The sequence below is a fragment of the Bacillus rossius genome, chromosome 1 (genome assembly GCF_032445375.1).
Source record: "Bacillus rossius redtenbacheri isolate Brsri chromosome 1, Brsri_v3, whole genome shotgun sequence".
Classification (NCBI taxonomy): Eukaryota; Metazoa; Arthropoda; class Insecta; order Phasmatodea; family Bacillidae; genus Bacillus; species Bacillus rossius.
This window is the reverse complement of record NC_086330.1, coordinates 230,814,869-230,832,252: the sequence shown is the minus strand read 5'-3', so window position 1 is coordinate 230,832,252 and position 17,384 is coordinate 230,814,869. Positions and strand designations below refer to the sequence as shown.

Sequence of the window (17,384 nt, the reverse complement as noted above, 5' to 3'; positions counted from 1 at the left end):
GACCGGGGCTGGTTTGGCCAATGCCCACGGTTTCATCACCGCCGAAGTGGGTTTCAAGGGCAACTTGAAGACGTACGTGGCAGAAAACACATCAAGTACTGCCAAGGATATCTGCTCGTACCTGAACTCCATCGAGGCAAAAATAATGAGCCAACTTGTAGAGGAGATAGAGGAGAACGGTCCACTCAAATTCAACATCGTGCTTGAGTGTGATTACGAAAAACCTGTGGATGTTAGCGAAGACAAGAGAGCATTCAAAACCGTTAATGTGCCCCTCTACACAGTTCATGAGGTGGAGGAAGCAGTTACTGGGTCCATCTCTAAGATCTGCAAGGAGGAGGAAGACTACATGGGAAAAGGGTCCGGATGGACTTTGTCGGCCGTTAAGCGACTTCAACTTCGCATAAACAAGCTCGATCCACTCCGTGCCAGCTCCTACATCTCACTGCCTACCACCATCGAGTCAAGACATGCGGTGATAAATCCACAAAACCTCGAAGACCACATGTGTTTTAAGTGGTCTATTCTTGTGAAGTACGTGGAAGGGTGGAATCCTGAGCGTGTCAACCAGCGATACCATGACTTGGAAGAGAAATTCAACTTCACGAACATAGAGTTTCCTACTCCAATCAGGCAAATACCGCTGTTCGAAAAGCAGAACCCTGGAGTCTCCATCAACATTTACAGCATCGACGAGAATCTGAATGTTGTACCTGCACGAGTCGCTCCTGAAGAAAAAGAACTTCATTTCGATCTTCTGCTCTTGGTTAATGACGATTCGTCCCATTTCACATACATTAAAAAATTTTCTGCCCTGGTTCGGTCCCAAATCACTACACACGAGCAACGAATTCATGTCTGCAAAAGATGCTTCAAGCATTATGATGATCAGGATAGGGTTAGTGGGCTCACTGGTCTTCAGTGTTTGGAAAAACACAGTGAGCTCTGCAAACAGCATGCTGCTGTTCGAATGGAAATGCCATTCCCCGATAAAAATGGGCAGCCACCTGTTCTGCAGTTCAAAAACTTCCACCATGCTGATAAGATGCCCATCGTGGTATATTGCGACTTTGAAGCTATTCTGGAGAAAATCCATACATGCCACCCGAATCCTGATGAAGCATACACGCTGCAGTATCAAAAGCATAAAGCATACAGCTACTGCATTTATGTGAAAGCTGATAACACCATCATTCCTGTACACCTCACTTCAGCACTTCCATCAGAGCCTGAATTGTATCGCGGTTGTGACGCAGAGGATAAGTTCATCTCACACATTGTGGAGATTGGTCATGATGTAAAAAAAATATTTTCTACATCTGTTCCTATGACTCCACTCACACATGCACAGAACACTGCTTTTCTGCAAGCAAGAGTGTGTTGCTACTGTGCAGGAAAGTTCGGAGGAACTGCAAAGAAAGTTCGTAATCACAATCACTTTACCGATGAATATCTGGGGCCTGCATGTAATGACTGCAACCTTCTCAGGCGCAGACCAAAAAAGTTGATTGTGTTCTTCCACAACCTGACGTACGACCAGAACTTCATTATCAGGAAGTTGGGGTACGACAGTAAAAACATCTTCATAATCCCGAATTCAGAGGAGAAGCTGATAACTTTTTCCAAGAAGTTGTATGATAAGTTCAGCATTCAGTTTGTCGATACGTTCCGTTTCATGAGTCGGGGTCTTGCTTCGCTCGCTGAGTTCTTGCCGGCAGACAAGTTTGTCAGTACTGCTGAGTTTTTCGCGCCTGATGAGTTGGAGTTGGTTACCCGCAAGGGTGTCTTCCCGTATGATTTTGTGGATTCTTTTGCTCGACTAGATGATACTAGTCTTCCGCCTATCGGCGATTTCTACAATAGTCTGACTGATTCCATGATTTCAGAGATGGAGTACGCTCATGCAGTGAAAGTCTGGGACAAGTTTCAGTGTGCTACTTTGGGGGAGTACGCTGACTTGTACCTAAAGACGGATGTTCTGATTTTGGCGGATGTATTCGAGAATTTCCGTTCCATCTGTTTGGAGACATACAGCCTAGATCCGTCTCACTATATTTCTTGTCCAGGGTTCGCTTTCGATGCAATGCTTCGAACTACAGGTGTACAGCTAGAGCTTCTTACCGATTATGATATGTACATGTTTGTGGAGGCTGGTATTAGGGGGGGAGTAGCGCAAAGCATTAAACGTCATTGCGTAGCCAATAACTCCTACATACCTGAGACATATGATGCATCCAAGCCATCCACATTCCTGGAGTACATTGATGCAAATAACTTGTATGGGTGGGCGATGTCTCTGCCGCTTCCAATTCGTAATTTCCAATGGGCAGACACATCAATTGATGTCGTGTCTGTTCCAGATGATTCTCCTACAGGCTACATTATTGAGTGTGATGTGGAGTACCCTCCCGAGCTCCACGAAAGTCATAAAGACCTGCCATTTCTCCCCGTAAATCAGTGTCCGCCCGGCTCAAATCAATCAAAGCTGATGACAACACTTGAAAATAAAGAGCACTACATTGTCCACTACAAAAACCTACAACAAGCAGTATCTCATGGGTTGAGAGTGACTAAGATACACCGAGTCCTACAGTTTGAGCAGTCGGCATGGTTGGAGCCCTATATTCGGCTGAATACCAACAAGCGGAAAGCAGCAGCGAACGAGTTCGAGAAGGAGTTCTTTAAGCTCGCTGTGAACTCGACATTTGGTAAACTGATGGAAAATAAAAGGCGGAGGCTCAAAATGGAGTTGGTGTGCACTGAGAAGAGGTTCAAGAAGTTGGTGTGTCGTCCATCCTTCAAGGACCATACAATGTACGAACCGAATTTGTCTCTAGTCCACCTTAATCACGAGACCATCATTTTCGACAAGCCGATCTATGCCGGACTGGCCGTACTAGATCTTTCAAAGACTCTCATGTACGACTTCCACTACAATACCATGAAACCCCGTTACCATGACAATATTCACATGATGTATATGGATACAGACAGTTTTGTGTATGAGATCCAGACAGCAGACTTTTACTCAGACCTCAAAGCCAACCCTACACTGATGGCTAAATTCGACACCAGCTGCTACCCTTCCGACCACCCATGCTTCTCCCCCATCAACAAGAAAGCTGTCGGTAAATTCAAAGATGAATGTGGGGGAGAAGTGATGGAGGAGTTTGTAAGCCTACGGGCCAAACTCTACGCCTACAGGTGTGGTGGTAAGAGCGAGAAAAAGGCCAAGGACATCCAGCGATGTGTGGTCAAAAACCACATAACATTCGATGACTACCTGGATGCCCTGCAAGACCACCGCACAATGAGGGCAGGCGTTAGAGCAATTCGCTCCCGTCAGCACATACTCTATACTGAGTACAGCAATAAGCTGGCCATAACGTGGGAGGACGACAAACGGTTGATCTGCGAAGATGGTATCCGCACGGTCCCCCACGGATATGTTGGATGCCATGAATAATTTTTTTTCTGTAAATAGTTTGGTTGTTGTTTCCATTAATTTTATAGTTTTTCTGTTGTTTTTTTTTGTTTTATAGTTTTCATTTTGTTGTACAGTTTATGTTTTTGCTGTACAGTTTTCATTTTTGTTATATAGATTATGTTTTTGATGTATAGTTTTCATTTTTGTTGTAAAGTTTCCGTTTTTTTATGTGTTCTTTCTGTTTTTGCCCAATTTTTGATGTGTAAAATATGTTCTTAATTTAGTAAATACAATTTTACCTACATATTGTTTATTATTTTTAATATAGAACCAATATCCCACGAGGTACTGATACTTATAAATATCTTACAGAATGGTGAAATGCAATTATACACAAACATTAAAATATCTGCTTCCATGCAGCTTTTAAAACACGAGTACGCAAACATGAGAAGAGAATATTACTTGTGAGTTAGGACTCGGAAAAATTTCTCGTTCGCTAAGATGGAGTAATAAAGGTTTTTTTAAATTATCATTACTTTAACTAACGCATCCACAACGATAGTATTGGTACAATATATTTTAGTTAAAACCTATAAGTGATAAGACTTTAAGAAAAAATGTCGGTTAAAACAGCAAAATGACTGTGGATTTTGTGGATTCTGTGGATTTTGGTCTATAAGGTTCATAACAATGTTGGTAGAGAATTGTAACTCGACCTTACATACACTAACATACTTTATAAACCTACAACCGATGATGACACCCATCATATGAAATCAAGATGGCAGTCTCCACTAAATAAGATGGCTGCCTCCAGCAGACAACGATGGTGTATATATTTTTTCCTGATTTTCTAAGTTAATAATTATGATTTTCCAAGATGGTGGATGTAACGAAAAATTGTAACAGGAATGAGTGGGGTGTTCGATGACGATGTTATTGTAACAGAGGGGTGGGGGTGCTAGATGATGTATTTGTAATTTAGAGGAGTGGGGTGTTCGATGCGTAGGTTTTTAATTAAAATTTTATTAAATAACATTTTTTTAATTTTATTTTAAAATTTTGATTATTTAATTTTTTTATAAATTTTAATTTTTTTTCCATTAAAATCGGATAATAAATAAAGATTTTCAAGATGGTGGACGAAACTCAAAATGGCGGAATGTTCTAGAAAACAAAATGGCGGATAAAAATAAAATGGTTGCCGGAAGTGACGTCATCCAAGATGGCCGCCGGAAGTGACGTAATCCAAATGGCCGCCGGAAGTGATGTAATCCAAGATGACCGCCGGAAATGAAGTAATCAAAGATTGCCGCCGGATCCCCGGATCCCCCTCCCCCCTCCCCTGCCCCAGGACCTACTATATTTACCTACTGTCGTAATACCTAATTTCAGGCACAACGGCTTGAAAAGTCCATAATGAGGTTTAAATTCCTCATCTACAGCATCCGATAAGCCTCTGATGAACTCTCAGATTATGACGACACCGTTGCAATTTCCGTTACAGCCGCCATCTTGGAAAACCGTAATTTATGCTAGATGTAAAAAAATTAAATTAACAAAACAATAACTATTCAAATTTAATAAAAAAACCTTTATAAAAATAATTTGAAAAACTTATTCAAAAATTGAATAAAAAAACGCACTTATGTCCTCGGTTCAAACATGGTGAGTCCAAAACAAAAAAGGGCGACCGATACTTCCTCTAAAGAAGCCGCCGGCGGGCTTACATACCATCACTTATGCCAAGGTATACATATCGCCAGCTAGTATGATGTCATGTCTGCCATCATGAAAATCTGTATTTATTATCCGATTTTAGTGAAAAATTCCAATATTATTAAACAAATTTATTAATCAAAGTTTAATAAAAAATTTATTTAAAAACACCGTTGCACATTTCATTATGGTTGTCATCTGGAAAATTGGTAAATATTATCAGATTTTAATGGAAATAAATTTGAAAAGTAATAAAAAATTAAATTAATCAAATATTAAAGAAATATTATTTAAGACATAGACTTATGTGTTTGGTTCGATAAAGGCGAGGGCAAAAAAAAAACGAAGACAGATCCTTCCTTCATGGAACCCACCGGTAAACTGACTGCCACCACTAATGCCAAGGTATAAATCGACAGCTAGTATGACGTCACATCTAATATCTTGTTTTAGCCTATGGAGGCCACCATCTTGTTTTCAGCCGATAGAGTGCACTACCATCACGTTAGTTTAATGTTTGTTCACAAGACCTTTAACAATGACCTTGACCTTGTACTTTGACCTTGACCTTCAACTTTGAAATTATCTTGAACTTTGAAACTGACCTTAAACTTTGACTGGACCTTGAACTTTGACCTTGATCTAGACCATGTTGACCATCTTGGATACACCATCTTGAATTCAGTACTCGCTACCCGGAGCATTAGCTAATACACATGGCATCTGTTAGAGAGCGCTGTCTCCATCTAGTTTTCAGTAATCGATTCAAGGAGCACTAGTGTCACGTAGTACACATGCTATCTGCTAGAGTGCGCTACCGTCATGTCAGTTAAATTTTTATCCGCTGGATTGCAGTATTCATATATTATTACTGTGGAACCCGCCAACTTGACACTACACTAAGGAAGAGTGATGTTAATAGCTCTTCCGATCGCGACGAAGAACTTAAATTGAAGGATGCTGATAGTTTAAGGAAGACTGAAACTAATGGAACTATCATCATCCTGAAAAGTGAGAATACATTGAAACCTACATTTAGTAGTTCCTCCATACTTTGGAATAATGATAGACACTTAAAAAGGAAGATTTTAGACGATAAAGAAGCTTCTCCGTCAACGATTTTGATTTCCTATAGTAATTCAGGTGAAGACACTGTCTTCTATGGAAATGTCGACAGTGACTCTGAAACTGGTGACACGATCAAAGACGGTACTGAAGCACCTAAAGCATGCAAGATCGAAGACTGTGATGAAGCCATGAGACCAAAACGATGTAAACGTTGTACAAAAATAAATTATTGTGATAAAGCTTGCGTTGTACGCTGGGACAAATGTGATATTAAAAGTATTTAAAATAAACATCCATGGAAGATGGCAGCAGAAGAGATTAATTACTCTTCATGGAAAGATCCTTACAAATTGGTTGGCATGTTAATACTTCCACATGCTTCACTATGTGCAATAAACTATTCGCACATCAAAGGATGTAGACATAATACTCAAAGTACTGAGGAAAGTTGGCTACATACAATAATTTTTTTTTACCTGTATTTCTATAATTTAATAAAAATAAATTATATTGACAATTTAATAATTATATTTATTATTTCATGAATTATTATTTCTAGGCCTGATTTCACGGTACTGCATGTTAAATATTAGCATTAAATGCCCATTGCATTTCCTGTGTGTGTACTGTGTGTACTGTGTGTTCATTCCGTGTTTGCTGTGTGTACTTTGTGTTCATTCAGTTTCCTGTATGGACTGCGTGTCCTTTCCGTTCCTGTGTGTAATGGGTGTTCATTCCATGTGTACTGTGTGTTCATTCCGTTTCCTGTGTGTAATTTATGTTCATTCCGTATCTTATGTGTACTGTTGGCCTCTGTGTTCATTCCATTTTGGTGTGTGTACTGTGTGTACAGTGTTTTAATTTCGTGGCCTGTGTAAACGGTGTGTACTGTGTGTTCTTTTCTTTTGTTGGATGTGTGTCGTTTCAATAAATGCGCTTGGTCAAATCTATATTAGCTCTGAATATATACTAATCTAAAACCTCTTTGTCTTGATAAAACATTTTTCATGGATTCTTGGTCTTCCTTTAAGCGTATAAATATGTTCCGTTGGTCTAAATGCTTGTAATTGATATTATAGATACTTTAGGTCTGACTCTTCGAAGATTTGGTATTTTTTGGCTGAAATATGTTATATTATCTATCGACGAAGATGTTCATGAGGTTCGGAAATTTTGTTCTATTCGACGGACACTGTTCATGTCCTGATCTCGCGTTCCGAAGACACTTGGCCTATATGTTTAGCATTTTACATGAAATGGTCGGAATGTATTTAAGTATCGAAAAATTATATTTCCATGTTAGGCATAGCAACCACATATTGTATTCGTTGGACAGGTATTTTATCCAGATTTTTTTCCTCATTAATTAATAAACTCCACAAAATGTGATGGAAAACAGAATATAAAATTTATTTTAAGCTAAGTTATCCTAAGTACTAGCCAAGAATCAAACGAAGGACAGAAATATATCGTACCGATCATTATTTTAATAAGTGTATTTTTTGATGAATTTTCGAATTTTTCCCGAAATTCTAGCTAAATAATTATAAATTTCCAAATGGCGGCCATATAGGCTTACAAGATGCTATAACCCGACAAGATAGAGCTGAACCTTTTACTGCGCATGCGCGAGTTCCCGAGGACCGTCGAGGGGAAGTAGGGGAAGGGAGTGACTCCGCCCTTGTTCTTGTCCGTCGCGTCGGCCCGACTTACACGAACACGGTATCGTACCCACGCAGTTGGCCAGTAGCAAAGTAAACTATGTACGAAGAAATAACTCTTCGCCGCAGCTTTGCGCGGGCAACACTCAAGTATTTAATACCTTTTTTTTGTATGCATCTGAGCTCATCTCGCTCAGTCTAAGTTGTACGCCTATTGTTAAGAATGTAAAGAGTAAGGCTAAGTATATAAACAAAAAACCATAACGACAAAAGGATGGCAAGAAAAAACTAAGTTATTTTTAATGTAATAACTATATTGAATGAGATTATTGGGAACTAGGATTTCGTCAGCTTTTTCCAATACGCCAATCGTCTACAAAGGAAACGTAAGTTATTTAACAAGTTATTTTACAAACACGAATAACAAACTTTACTGTCACACAAATAAAATTAACGCAGCGAAAAAGTAAACCCAGGGCCTGAGATACACATTTTGAGCATTTTACATTATCGGAAAGGATTTGTTATGAATTAAGAAGGCGGACACTCCAGACAAAAACGCTAGAAAGTTGAGAGTTTAAAAATCGCTATGTTGCGGTCTTGCGTCGTTCTTTGTTTAGGAACCATCACATCGTTCAACTGTTTTTTAATTTCTGGAAAACATGGTTACCATCAAGAACGCCAGAGTCGGGATTCGAACCCGTTGGCAATTAGTTTTACAAAGGAATTTTTGTAAAAGTACAAAAACATTTATAACTATGTATAACAGGGAAGTACGGTTAAAATTTATTTGAACGCGACTCACCTATTCCGAGCTCGAGTCTGAGTTCAGACATTCGGCCGTTTCTGTAGTGCTAGATCCTGTGTCACCCGAAGAACTTTCGCCACATGATGAGTCAAGATTCACTATTATCTTGTCGATTTCGATGTCCACTATTGCATCGTTCTTGAAATATTCGGCTTCAATGTTTTTAACGTGATCACAGCACTTTTTCCACTGTTCCACCGTATAGGAACAAAATAATTTCTCACAAAGTTTTCGTTTATCGTCCAAAGATGTAGATATTTCCTCGCAAACTTTTGCTTTGAAATCTGCCCACACTAGTTCAATCGGATTCAAATCCGGGTGGTAAGGAGGCAAACGAATAGTGTCATGGCCACACTCCTCTATTATTTGATCCACTTTGAATCTTTTTGTGCTTTGGTGGGATTTTACCAAAAGTAGCAAATCGGCTTTGGTCATGTGTGTGGAGAATTGAATGTTGTTGGCTTTTAACCAGTCTTGGATGCCAGATTTCAGAGTAGTGGTCGTAGGCTTTTTATTTATTTGGACATTGTGGTAGCTGGCATTGTCTAGAACTATGACACTATTTTCAGGTAAATTTGGAAGTAGCTTCTGTCTTACCCAGGTAGAAAATTTTTGGTAGTTCATGTCATCATGATAATCACCAGACTTTTGTTTTGATTTGAAAATTAATAAAGCATTAGAAACGAAGCCTTCTTCTCCACCAGCATGCACGATTATCAAACGTGGCCCCTTGCCAATTGATTCTGTTACACCTACTTCAGTGCTCGACTGCCAGCAGGAATTAACGCAATGTGTTGCATGTAGGTATGTTTCGTCAACATACACGATATTTCTACCTGCATTTCGATATTTACGAATTGTTTGTAGATACCTCCCCCTCCAAGCAGAAATTTCCGGTTTTTCTACCAAAATCTTTCTTTTTGATTGGCATTTCTTCCACCTAAATCCTATACGTTTTAACAAATGCCGCAAGTACTCTCTACTGCAATTTAAAACTCCGTCCTCTCGTAATGCCCTGGTCAGTTTCTTTAATGTTGGAATTGTTTTTCTAACGGTGTAAAACTCGTGAATTTTCCGCCGTATAGCGCCGCACGTAAAGTCATCTACTTCGATTCTTTTTTTTCGCTCCTTATTCTTTCCCGTGGGAGTAGAAAAACTTAAACTATTTTTGCTTTTTACTTTACCTTCTGCCAAAATTCTTTTTACAGTTGAGTGAGAAACCCTTGTTGCAGCACTTGTTGCTTCGACAATGTTGTACTTCAAATTATGTAATCGCTTTTGCTCTTTCAAATGTGTTGCCACATTGTACACAATCTCCCGTGCCTGTCCCCGCAACGGCGTGCCGCTTAAAATCCGTGACTTATGACCCGACGTTGATGCCATGGATAGCGTTGGATCGTGTAACTAGGACCGCGAGCTGACGACACCGGACCACTGTTTCCCGGAAGCGAGCGACAGCTCAACTGGCCCCCACCCCCGCCAGAAGCTTCGGTCACGTGACTGCCACCTCCCTCCCCAGCTCATCCAAGGTTCTTTTGTAACTTGTCTGATTATAGTATATGAGAAACAAAATCCTCTTTAAGGATTTTAAACATTATTTTTTAAATAATTTGTTTTTACATAAAATCAAATAGTTTGTTTCGTTTAAGGATCGAACCAAGGACAGGAGTCGAACTAATCAATCTGTAAATTAATGAGTGATTTTAATGATTTTTTGAATTATTCCCGAATTTCTGTCTAAATAATTGCGAATTTACAAGATGGCGTTCAAATGTCAAGTTGGCGGGTGCCATAGTAATAATAAATGAATACTGCAATCCAGCGGGTAAAAATTAAACTGACATGACGGTAGCGCACTCTAGCAGATAGCATGTGCACTACATGACACTAGTGCTCCTTGAATCGATTACTGAAAACAAGATGGAGACAGCGCTCTCTAACAGATGCCATGTGTATTAGCTAATGCTCCCGGTAGCGAGTACTGAATTCAAGATGGTGTATCCAAGATGGTCAAAATGGTCACGATCAAAGGTCAAGGTTAAAGGTCAATGTCAAGTTCAAATGTCAATATAGAGGTCAAAGTCAAAGTTCAAGGCCAATGTGAAAATTCAAGGTCAAGGTCGAAGTTCAAGGTCAAGGTCAAAGTTCAAGGTCAAGGTCAATGTTCATGGTCAAGGTCATGGTTAAAGGTCTTGTGAACGAACATTAAACTAACATGATGGTAGTGCACTCTAGCAGCCGAAAACAAGATGGTGGCCTCCATAGGCTAAAACAAGATGTCAGATGTGACGTCATACTAGCTGTCGATTTATACCTTAGCATTAGTGGTGGCAGTCAGTTTACCGGTGGCTTCCATGAAGAAAGGATGTCTTGGTTTTTTTTTTTTTGTTTTTTATTTTGCCCTCACCTTTTTCGAACCAAACACGTAAGACTTTTTCTTGAATAATATTTTATTAATATTTGCATAATTTAATTTTTATAATTTTTTTATTTTATTCCCATTAAAATCGTATGATATTTACCTATTTTCCAGATGGCAACCGTAATAAATGTGCAACGGTGTTTTTAAATAATATTTTATTAAACTTTGATTAATTAATTTGTTTATAAATATTGGAATTTTTTCATTAAAATCGGATAATAAATACAGATTTACATGATGGCGGACATGACGTCATACTAGCTGGCGATATATATACCTTTGCATAAGTGATGGGAAGTCAGTCCGCCGGCGGTTTCTGTGGAGGAAGGATCGGTCGCCCTTTTTTTATTTTGGACATTACCGGGTTCGAACCAAGGACGTTAGTAAGTTTTTTATTAAAAAAATTAATCATTTTTTCTAATCAAATTTTTTTAAATGATTTTTTTTAGTTTTTTATTAAATTTGAATAGTTATATTTTTTAACTTAAAAATTTTTACCGGTTTTCTAGCATAAAAATTACGGATTTCCAAAACGGCGGCCGTAACTTAAATTGCAACGGTGGCGCCATAATTCAAGATGTCATCAGGGGCTTATAGGAGGGTGTAGATGCGGAATTTAAACCTCATTACGGACTTTTCAAGCCGTTGGCATTTTTATGGATAAAAATGGGCAATTTTTCCGAAAATATATATATATTTCCCATGGAAAATGGAATATTTTTAGGAAGTTTAAATCATTTTGAGTCATTTTGAGTCAGTTCTGAGTCCAAAATGTCTGTCGTGACGTCACACATCCAAGATAGCAGTCGGCACCTTAGCACCACTCCATAAACCCTGGCCAGTACATTAATTATATAGCCTACTACTTGTGTGAACCAATATATGAAATTTGTGTTCAGTGTGTATTTTGTGTACAGTGTGGCCAGTGTGTGTAGTGTGTTTCCAGTGTGTGTAATTTGTGTACTGTGTGTCCAGGGTGTGTACTGTTTGTCCAGTCTTTGTACTTTGTGTACTGTGTGTCCAGTGTGTGGTGTGTACTGTGTGTCAAGTATGTGGTGTGTACTGTGAGTGTACTATTTGCGTACTGTGTTTCCAATGTGTGTACTGTGAGTTTATTTTGTTTACTGTGTGTATATTGTGTATAAAATGCGTCCTATGTGTATAAAGTATGTGTTCTGTATATCGAATGTGTGTACTGTGTTCAGTGTATGTACTGTGTGTCCAGTTTCTGTAAAGAAGGGCCAATGTTTATACTGTGTGTGTTCTGTATGTGCAATGTGTATACTGTGTGTCCAGTGTGTGTACTTTGTGTCCAGTGTGTATACTATGAGTGTCTACTGTGTGTACTGTGTGTCCAGTATTTGTACTGTGTTTTCAGTGTGTATTGGATGTCCAGTGTGTGTACTGCGTGTTCAGTGTGTGTACTGCGTTCTCAGTATGTTAAAATGTCATCATTGGCTAACTGGAGGCTGGTTGTCTAAGTAACTAATCTCCTTTCAGGACTTTCCACCATATTCATTGATATTATTATTTTCTACGTAAAATAAATTTATATGCATCGAAAAAGTATCGAACCAAAGACAGTATTAGATCTTATGAAAAAAAGTATATAAACTGCATAATTTTTTAATTAATTTTGGAATTTTCTCCAATTTATAGCATAATAATATCGAACTTCCATGATGGTGTCAAATTCATGATGGCGGGCAGCCACTGTGATAATATATAATTATTACTGCACCCTATTGGGTAAAAATTAAACCTACATGGTGGCAGTGCACTCTAGCAGACGAAAACCAAATGGTGGCCACCAACATACGAAAACAAGATGGTGGACGTGATATAATACTAGCTGTCGATATATACCTTGGCATTAGTGGTGGGAGGGTCAGTCTGCCGGCGGCTTCCGTGGAAGAAGAATCCATTGCCTTTTTTTAAAAAAAATTCGCCGTCATTGGTTTTGAACAAACTCATGACAAACTTCCTAGTTTAAATATTTTATTTAATATTGATTATTTCATTTTTTATAAATGTTAAATCGTTTGCATTTAAATCTGAACATAATTACTAATTTTCAAAATGGCGAATGTGACTTCCTAATTCAAGATAACAGAGTGTTTTTGTTTAAATTTGTATCATTAGTATAAATTTCAAAAATTGTTTCAATTTTATAGCATAAAAAAATGATTTTCAATATGGCGGCTATAACGAAATTTGCAACGATATATAATACAATATGGCGGCCGTAACTAAATGCACAACTATGACGTCATACTAATCCTAGATGGCGCAAGTATCGAATTGTGCATCGTTTTGAGAATTCAAGATGGATCCTGTTACAATATGTGCAACTGTGTGTTTAAATAATATTTTATTAAAATATCATTCAATAATTTTTTTATAAATTTTAGAATTTTTATCTATTTTCTAGCATAAAATTATGGATTTTAAAATTGGTGACCGTAGCGACAATTGCAATTATTATTAGTCAAAATAATGGTGGGTAAAATGTAAGAAATTTTTATTAACTTTTAAAATTTTTATTTTAGAAATTTTTGAATATATTAATAATAAATTGCTTTTTTACCCTCTCCGGGAATCTAAACTTGTACTGAAATCGATTAAATAAATAAACAACTGAAGTAGGCAATTTGTTTTGATATTGTTTGGAATTTTTTCGTAATTTTTGGTCAAAAATTAAAAAATTAAAATTGTATGGTCAAGGTCGAGGTCGTAACTCGGTGGCTAAGGGGTGGCTTGTGGTTGGGTAATTTATTCCATCTGGGGTAATTTTGGTTATTTCTAAGGTAAAAGTATTTTGAGGTTTATCGAAGTCCTAATTTTTAATTTTTTGAGAAATAAAACGGGAAATTTTCGTTCAAAACGGGAATATCTCCTTATAAATAGGATAATTTTAAGGATTTTTGAGTCATTTTGAGGAATTTTGAGTCCAAGATAGCTGACGTGACGTCAAGATCCCAGGTGGAGGACATCGGCTCCTGCTCCTCAAGCCGGAGCCAGGGTTCGGAGCCCCTTTTCTATGCTACTGTATTTGTATCCTAGCAAAATTTAATTTTTAAGGTTTATTCGAACTACGTGACGGTTTAAATTTTTTTTTAATATTATAATAATTTTTTTATATGTTTTTAAATCAAGGCCGTTTTCATTTTTTATGTTCGATAAGCATATTTGATCAAATTTGTTTCGTTACCATTGCACTTTCTTTGGATCCAAAATAACAATATCCGAATTAATTGGCAACATATTATTCATTTCGAAAAAAAGTAAAACAACTGAAAATATTTTAACAGGGATTCTTTTTTCAGAACAGCATTAAGGTTTAATCTCTTTTTATTTTTTAGAATGCAAACGAAAATGTTATAGGGTCCTTTAAATATTAACCTCAATTTAACCTAACAGTATAGCAGGCATATCTCATATAATAAATGCCTTTAAATAAATAAGGACATTTTTTAATTGTAAATTTGTTTTGAACAAAAACTAATTTTTGCTAAACTTATTTACATAAGTGTAAGGAATAAATTACATAATTGGAAATATTAAAAATATTATTTTGCACCAAAACACTACTAAGAAAAAAAAAGTTATACTTCGGTTTTCAATACTTAACTAAAATAATTAATTTATTATTTAACCATTTTTAATATTATGATTAAATATTTCATTGTATCACCCAGTTTTTCGATGTTGATAAAATATGGTACTCTAAAGAAACGGAATCAAGATATTGTAGGCCTACTATAGGAATAAAGTGATGAAACGTTTCGTAAGATGTGTCATGAAGGTTTTTATCTTCCTACAGAATTCTGTAATGGATATTTTGTTACTCGAATTGAAAGATTAAATAATAGCCTATAAAATTTGGTACTCTGACCAGTAACGTCCTTGGTCAGAAACAACATAATTATCATACCTCCATAAACATGCATTGCATTAAATTAGCATGTTTAATGTTAACAATTTTAATTTTTAGCTTTCATTTTTTGAAAAACACAAATAAATTTTTTAGGGTTCTAAATATTTTTCATAATTGTTAAATATTGTATTTTTTTATTATTCCTAAATAAAAAATTAAATTGAAATTTGTTAGGGAAATAACTTATATTTTTCTGAACTGTAAAGTTGGAGATTCTAATAATAACGTACTCAAAGTTGTGGATTTAGGTAAACGTTGTCTAATAATGGCAACAATTAAACTGGACAAGGAATAGTACTTAATTTTAAGAGAAAAAGAAAATACTCGCTAGTGATTTGTAAACATCTACACTCGGTAACGAGCAGACTCATATGTTCTCATGCTACAAATAAACTTATCATGCGAAACTTGAACACAAAATTTAACGTAGAATACTATAAAATAATGCCGAGCGTGATAAATATACGAGAAGTATTGATTTTAAGAATTTTTTTTTTTTACTTTTTAAAATCTAACTTTAATTAATCAAACCGAAACCAACCCAACCCATCCCAATCAACCCAGGTTTGGCTAATTTGTTTTATTATTTTCCACAATTTTCCTCAAAGTCAGTGCATTTGTTGCGCTTCGGGTAGTTGCGGAAAATTTGTGATGCATTTCGTCGGCTGGCGTAGGCAGGGAGTCTTAAAAGATAACCATTATTTACCATTTTAATTTTTCTCGACTGGCCGTTACCATTAAAATATCAGGCACTCATTGGCTACACCATTATTGGATTCAAGAGTGGAGAACTTCATAAAGTTAAGTCATAAGTTCAACTTGACCAAACAATGTTTTTGGTACAACTGAGAGAAAAAAGGACAATCTTCAAACCTCTCTCTACTTTTACAAGAGCCTCTGTCCCATCAACGGTCACTGCGAGCATGAGCTTCTGTCACGACTAAGAAACTAAACAACTTAAAAACACGCCACATGGAGTTGTGTAGCCTGTGGCAGTTCTAAGTAGTGTGTTCCTAGTTGGTGATGGCTGCGTGATGCAACGTGCTCGGGGCAGTTACCTCGCTGCCCAGGGCGGCGGCGGCGCGCGCGAAGGGCAGCTGGCGGGCGTCGAACCAGGCGGCGGCGAGGCGCGGGGCGGCGCCCGCCACGGACAGCTCGGCCACGCCCGCCGCCGCCTGCGCCAGCAGCAGCAGCGAGAAGCGGCCCGGCGCCACAGCCGTCACTTTGAACCACGAGCCCAGCATCATGAGCAGTCCGCCGAGCAGCTGGCCCCACTCCACGCCCTGCGCCCACGCCGACCACAACACCAGCGGTGACAACAGACCCGTGAACCTAGGGAGATGCAGGGGAAGCTACAGCTAAAGATGCTGGAAGTCAAGGTGAAAAAGGAACTTCAACATGTTTAGTTGTTACAGCAATAACAAAAATAATATACAAATTAATTTAACATCATAATTAAATGTACAAGTCAATTTATATGAAACTAGCTACACTCGACCACGCTTCGCTGTGGCTCAGTCTGATATTAAATGAATAGGAATGCAAATCACAGTATTCTAGCGAATAAATATTCAGCGAGGAAACACATCATTAAATGCAATGTCCTGCTTTGCGTTGCTGTGGCTATATGCTGTGGAATAAAAGGAAAAGAAAAAAAAGTATTAATTTTTTTACAAAAAAAAATTATTTTAAAGCTGCATAAACATAAAGATCAGATTCTTGAGCATGCGACGTATAACTGCCCTTGAGAGAAGCATTCGTTTATAAATTCAAACCACACAGTTGCAAAGATTGCCCTTGCACATTGATAGATAACGAACGCAAAGCGTTTTGGAAATTGAAGCCGTTTGAACTCGGACGCTACGTCGGTCAGAATGGGTGGTATTCGTGGAAGTAGTACGTTTCACTGTTACGCAGTTTCGCACTGCGTAACTATACGACTACCAGTCAGCGCCCCTGGCTATCTGATGGATACCACCCGCAGCACAGGGACGCGCAATGTTCGATTTCTGCGCGCCGGACGGCAATGCATCGGGGCCGCTCGGGCCGCTTCGACTCCACCCGGCTTCGCGGGCTTCGTCAAAAAAAAAAAATCGGAACAACCAACAATGACGTACTTCCGCCGGCGGGTATCCAGACTGTTCCTCGGTCGGGCCCCGGCGGACTATATAAATCGGCCCAGCCAACGCTTCTGCAGGCAGTCTCCGACTGGCCCAGCAGCATGAACCTGCAGTGAGGACTATCTACACCACCGGCCTCCTCCGTCACGCTGCCCGACGACGTGCCGACCGCTTCAGGAAGAAAACGGTAAGAGACGCCGTCAGAATCTAAGTCCGTAA

The 17,384-nt window shown here is 38.2% G+C and overlaps 1 protein-coding gene across 2 annotated transcripts in view; it reads right to left on the bottom strand.

Moving 5' to 3' along the window:
* Positions 1-17,384, bottom strand: part of LOC134529854 (heme transporter FLVCR2-like) — a 181,363-nt gene that overhangs the window by 128,542 nt on the left and 35,437 nt on the right. For both annotated transcript variants that reach the window (XM_063364371.1, XM_063364379.1), the window contains exon 3: positions 16,104-16,328. In XM_063364371.1, the coding sequence (XP_063220441.1) occupies positions 16,104-16,328 (225 nt within the window). The remainder of the gene's footprint in view (positions 1-16,103; positions 16,329-17,384) is intronic.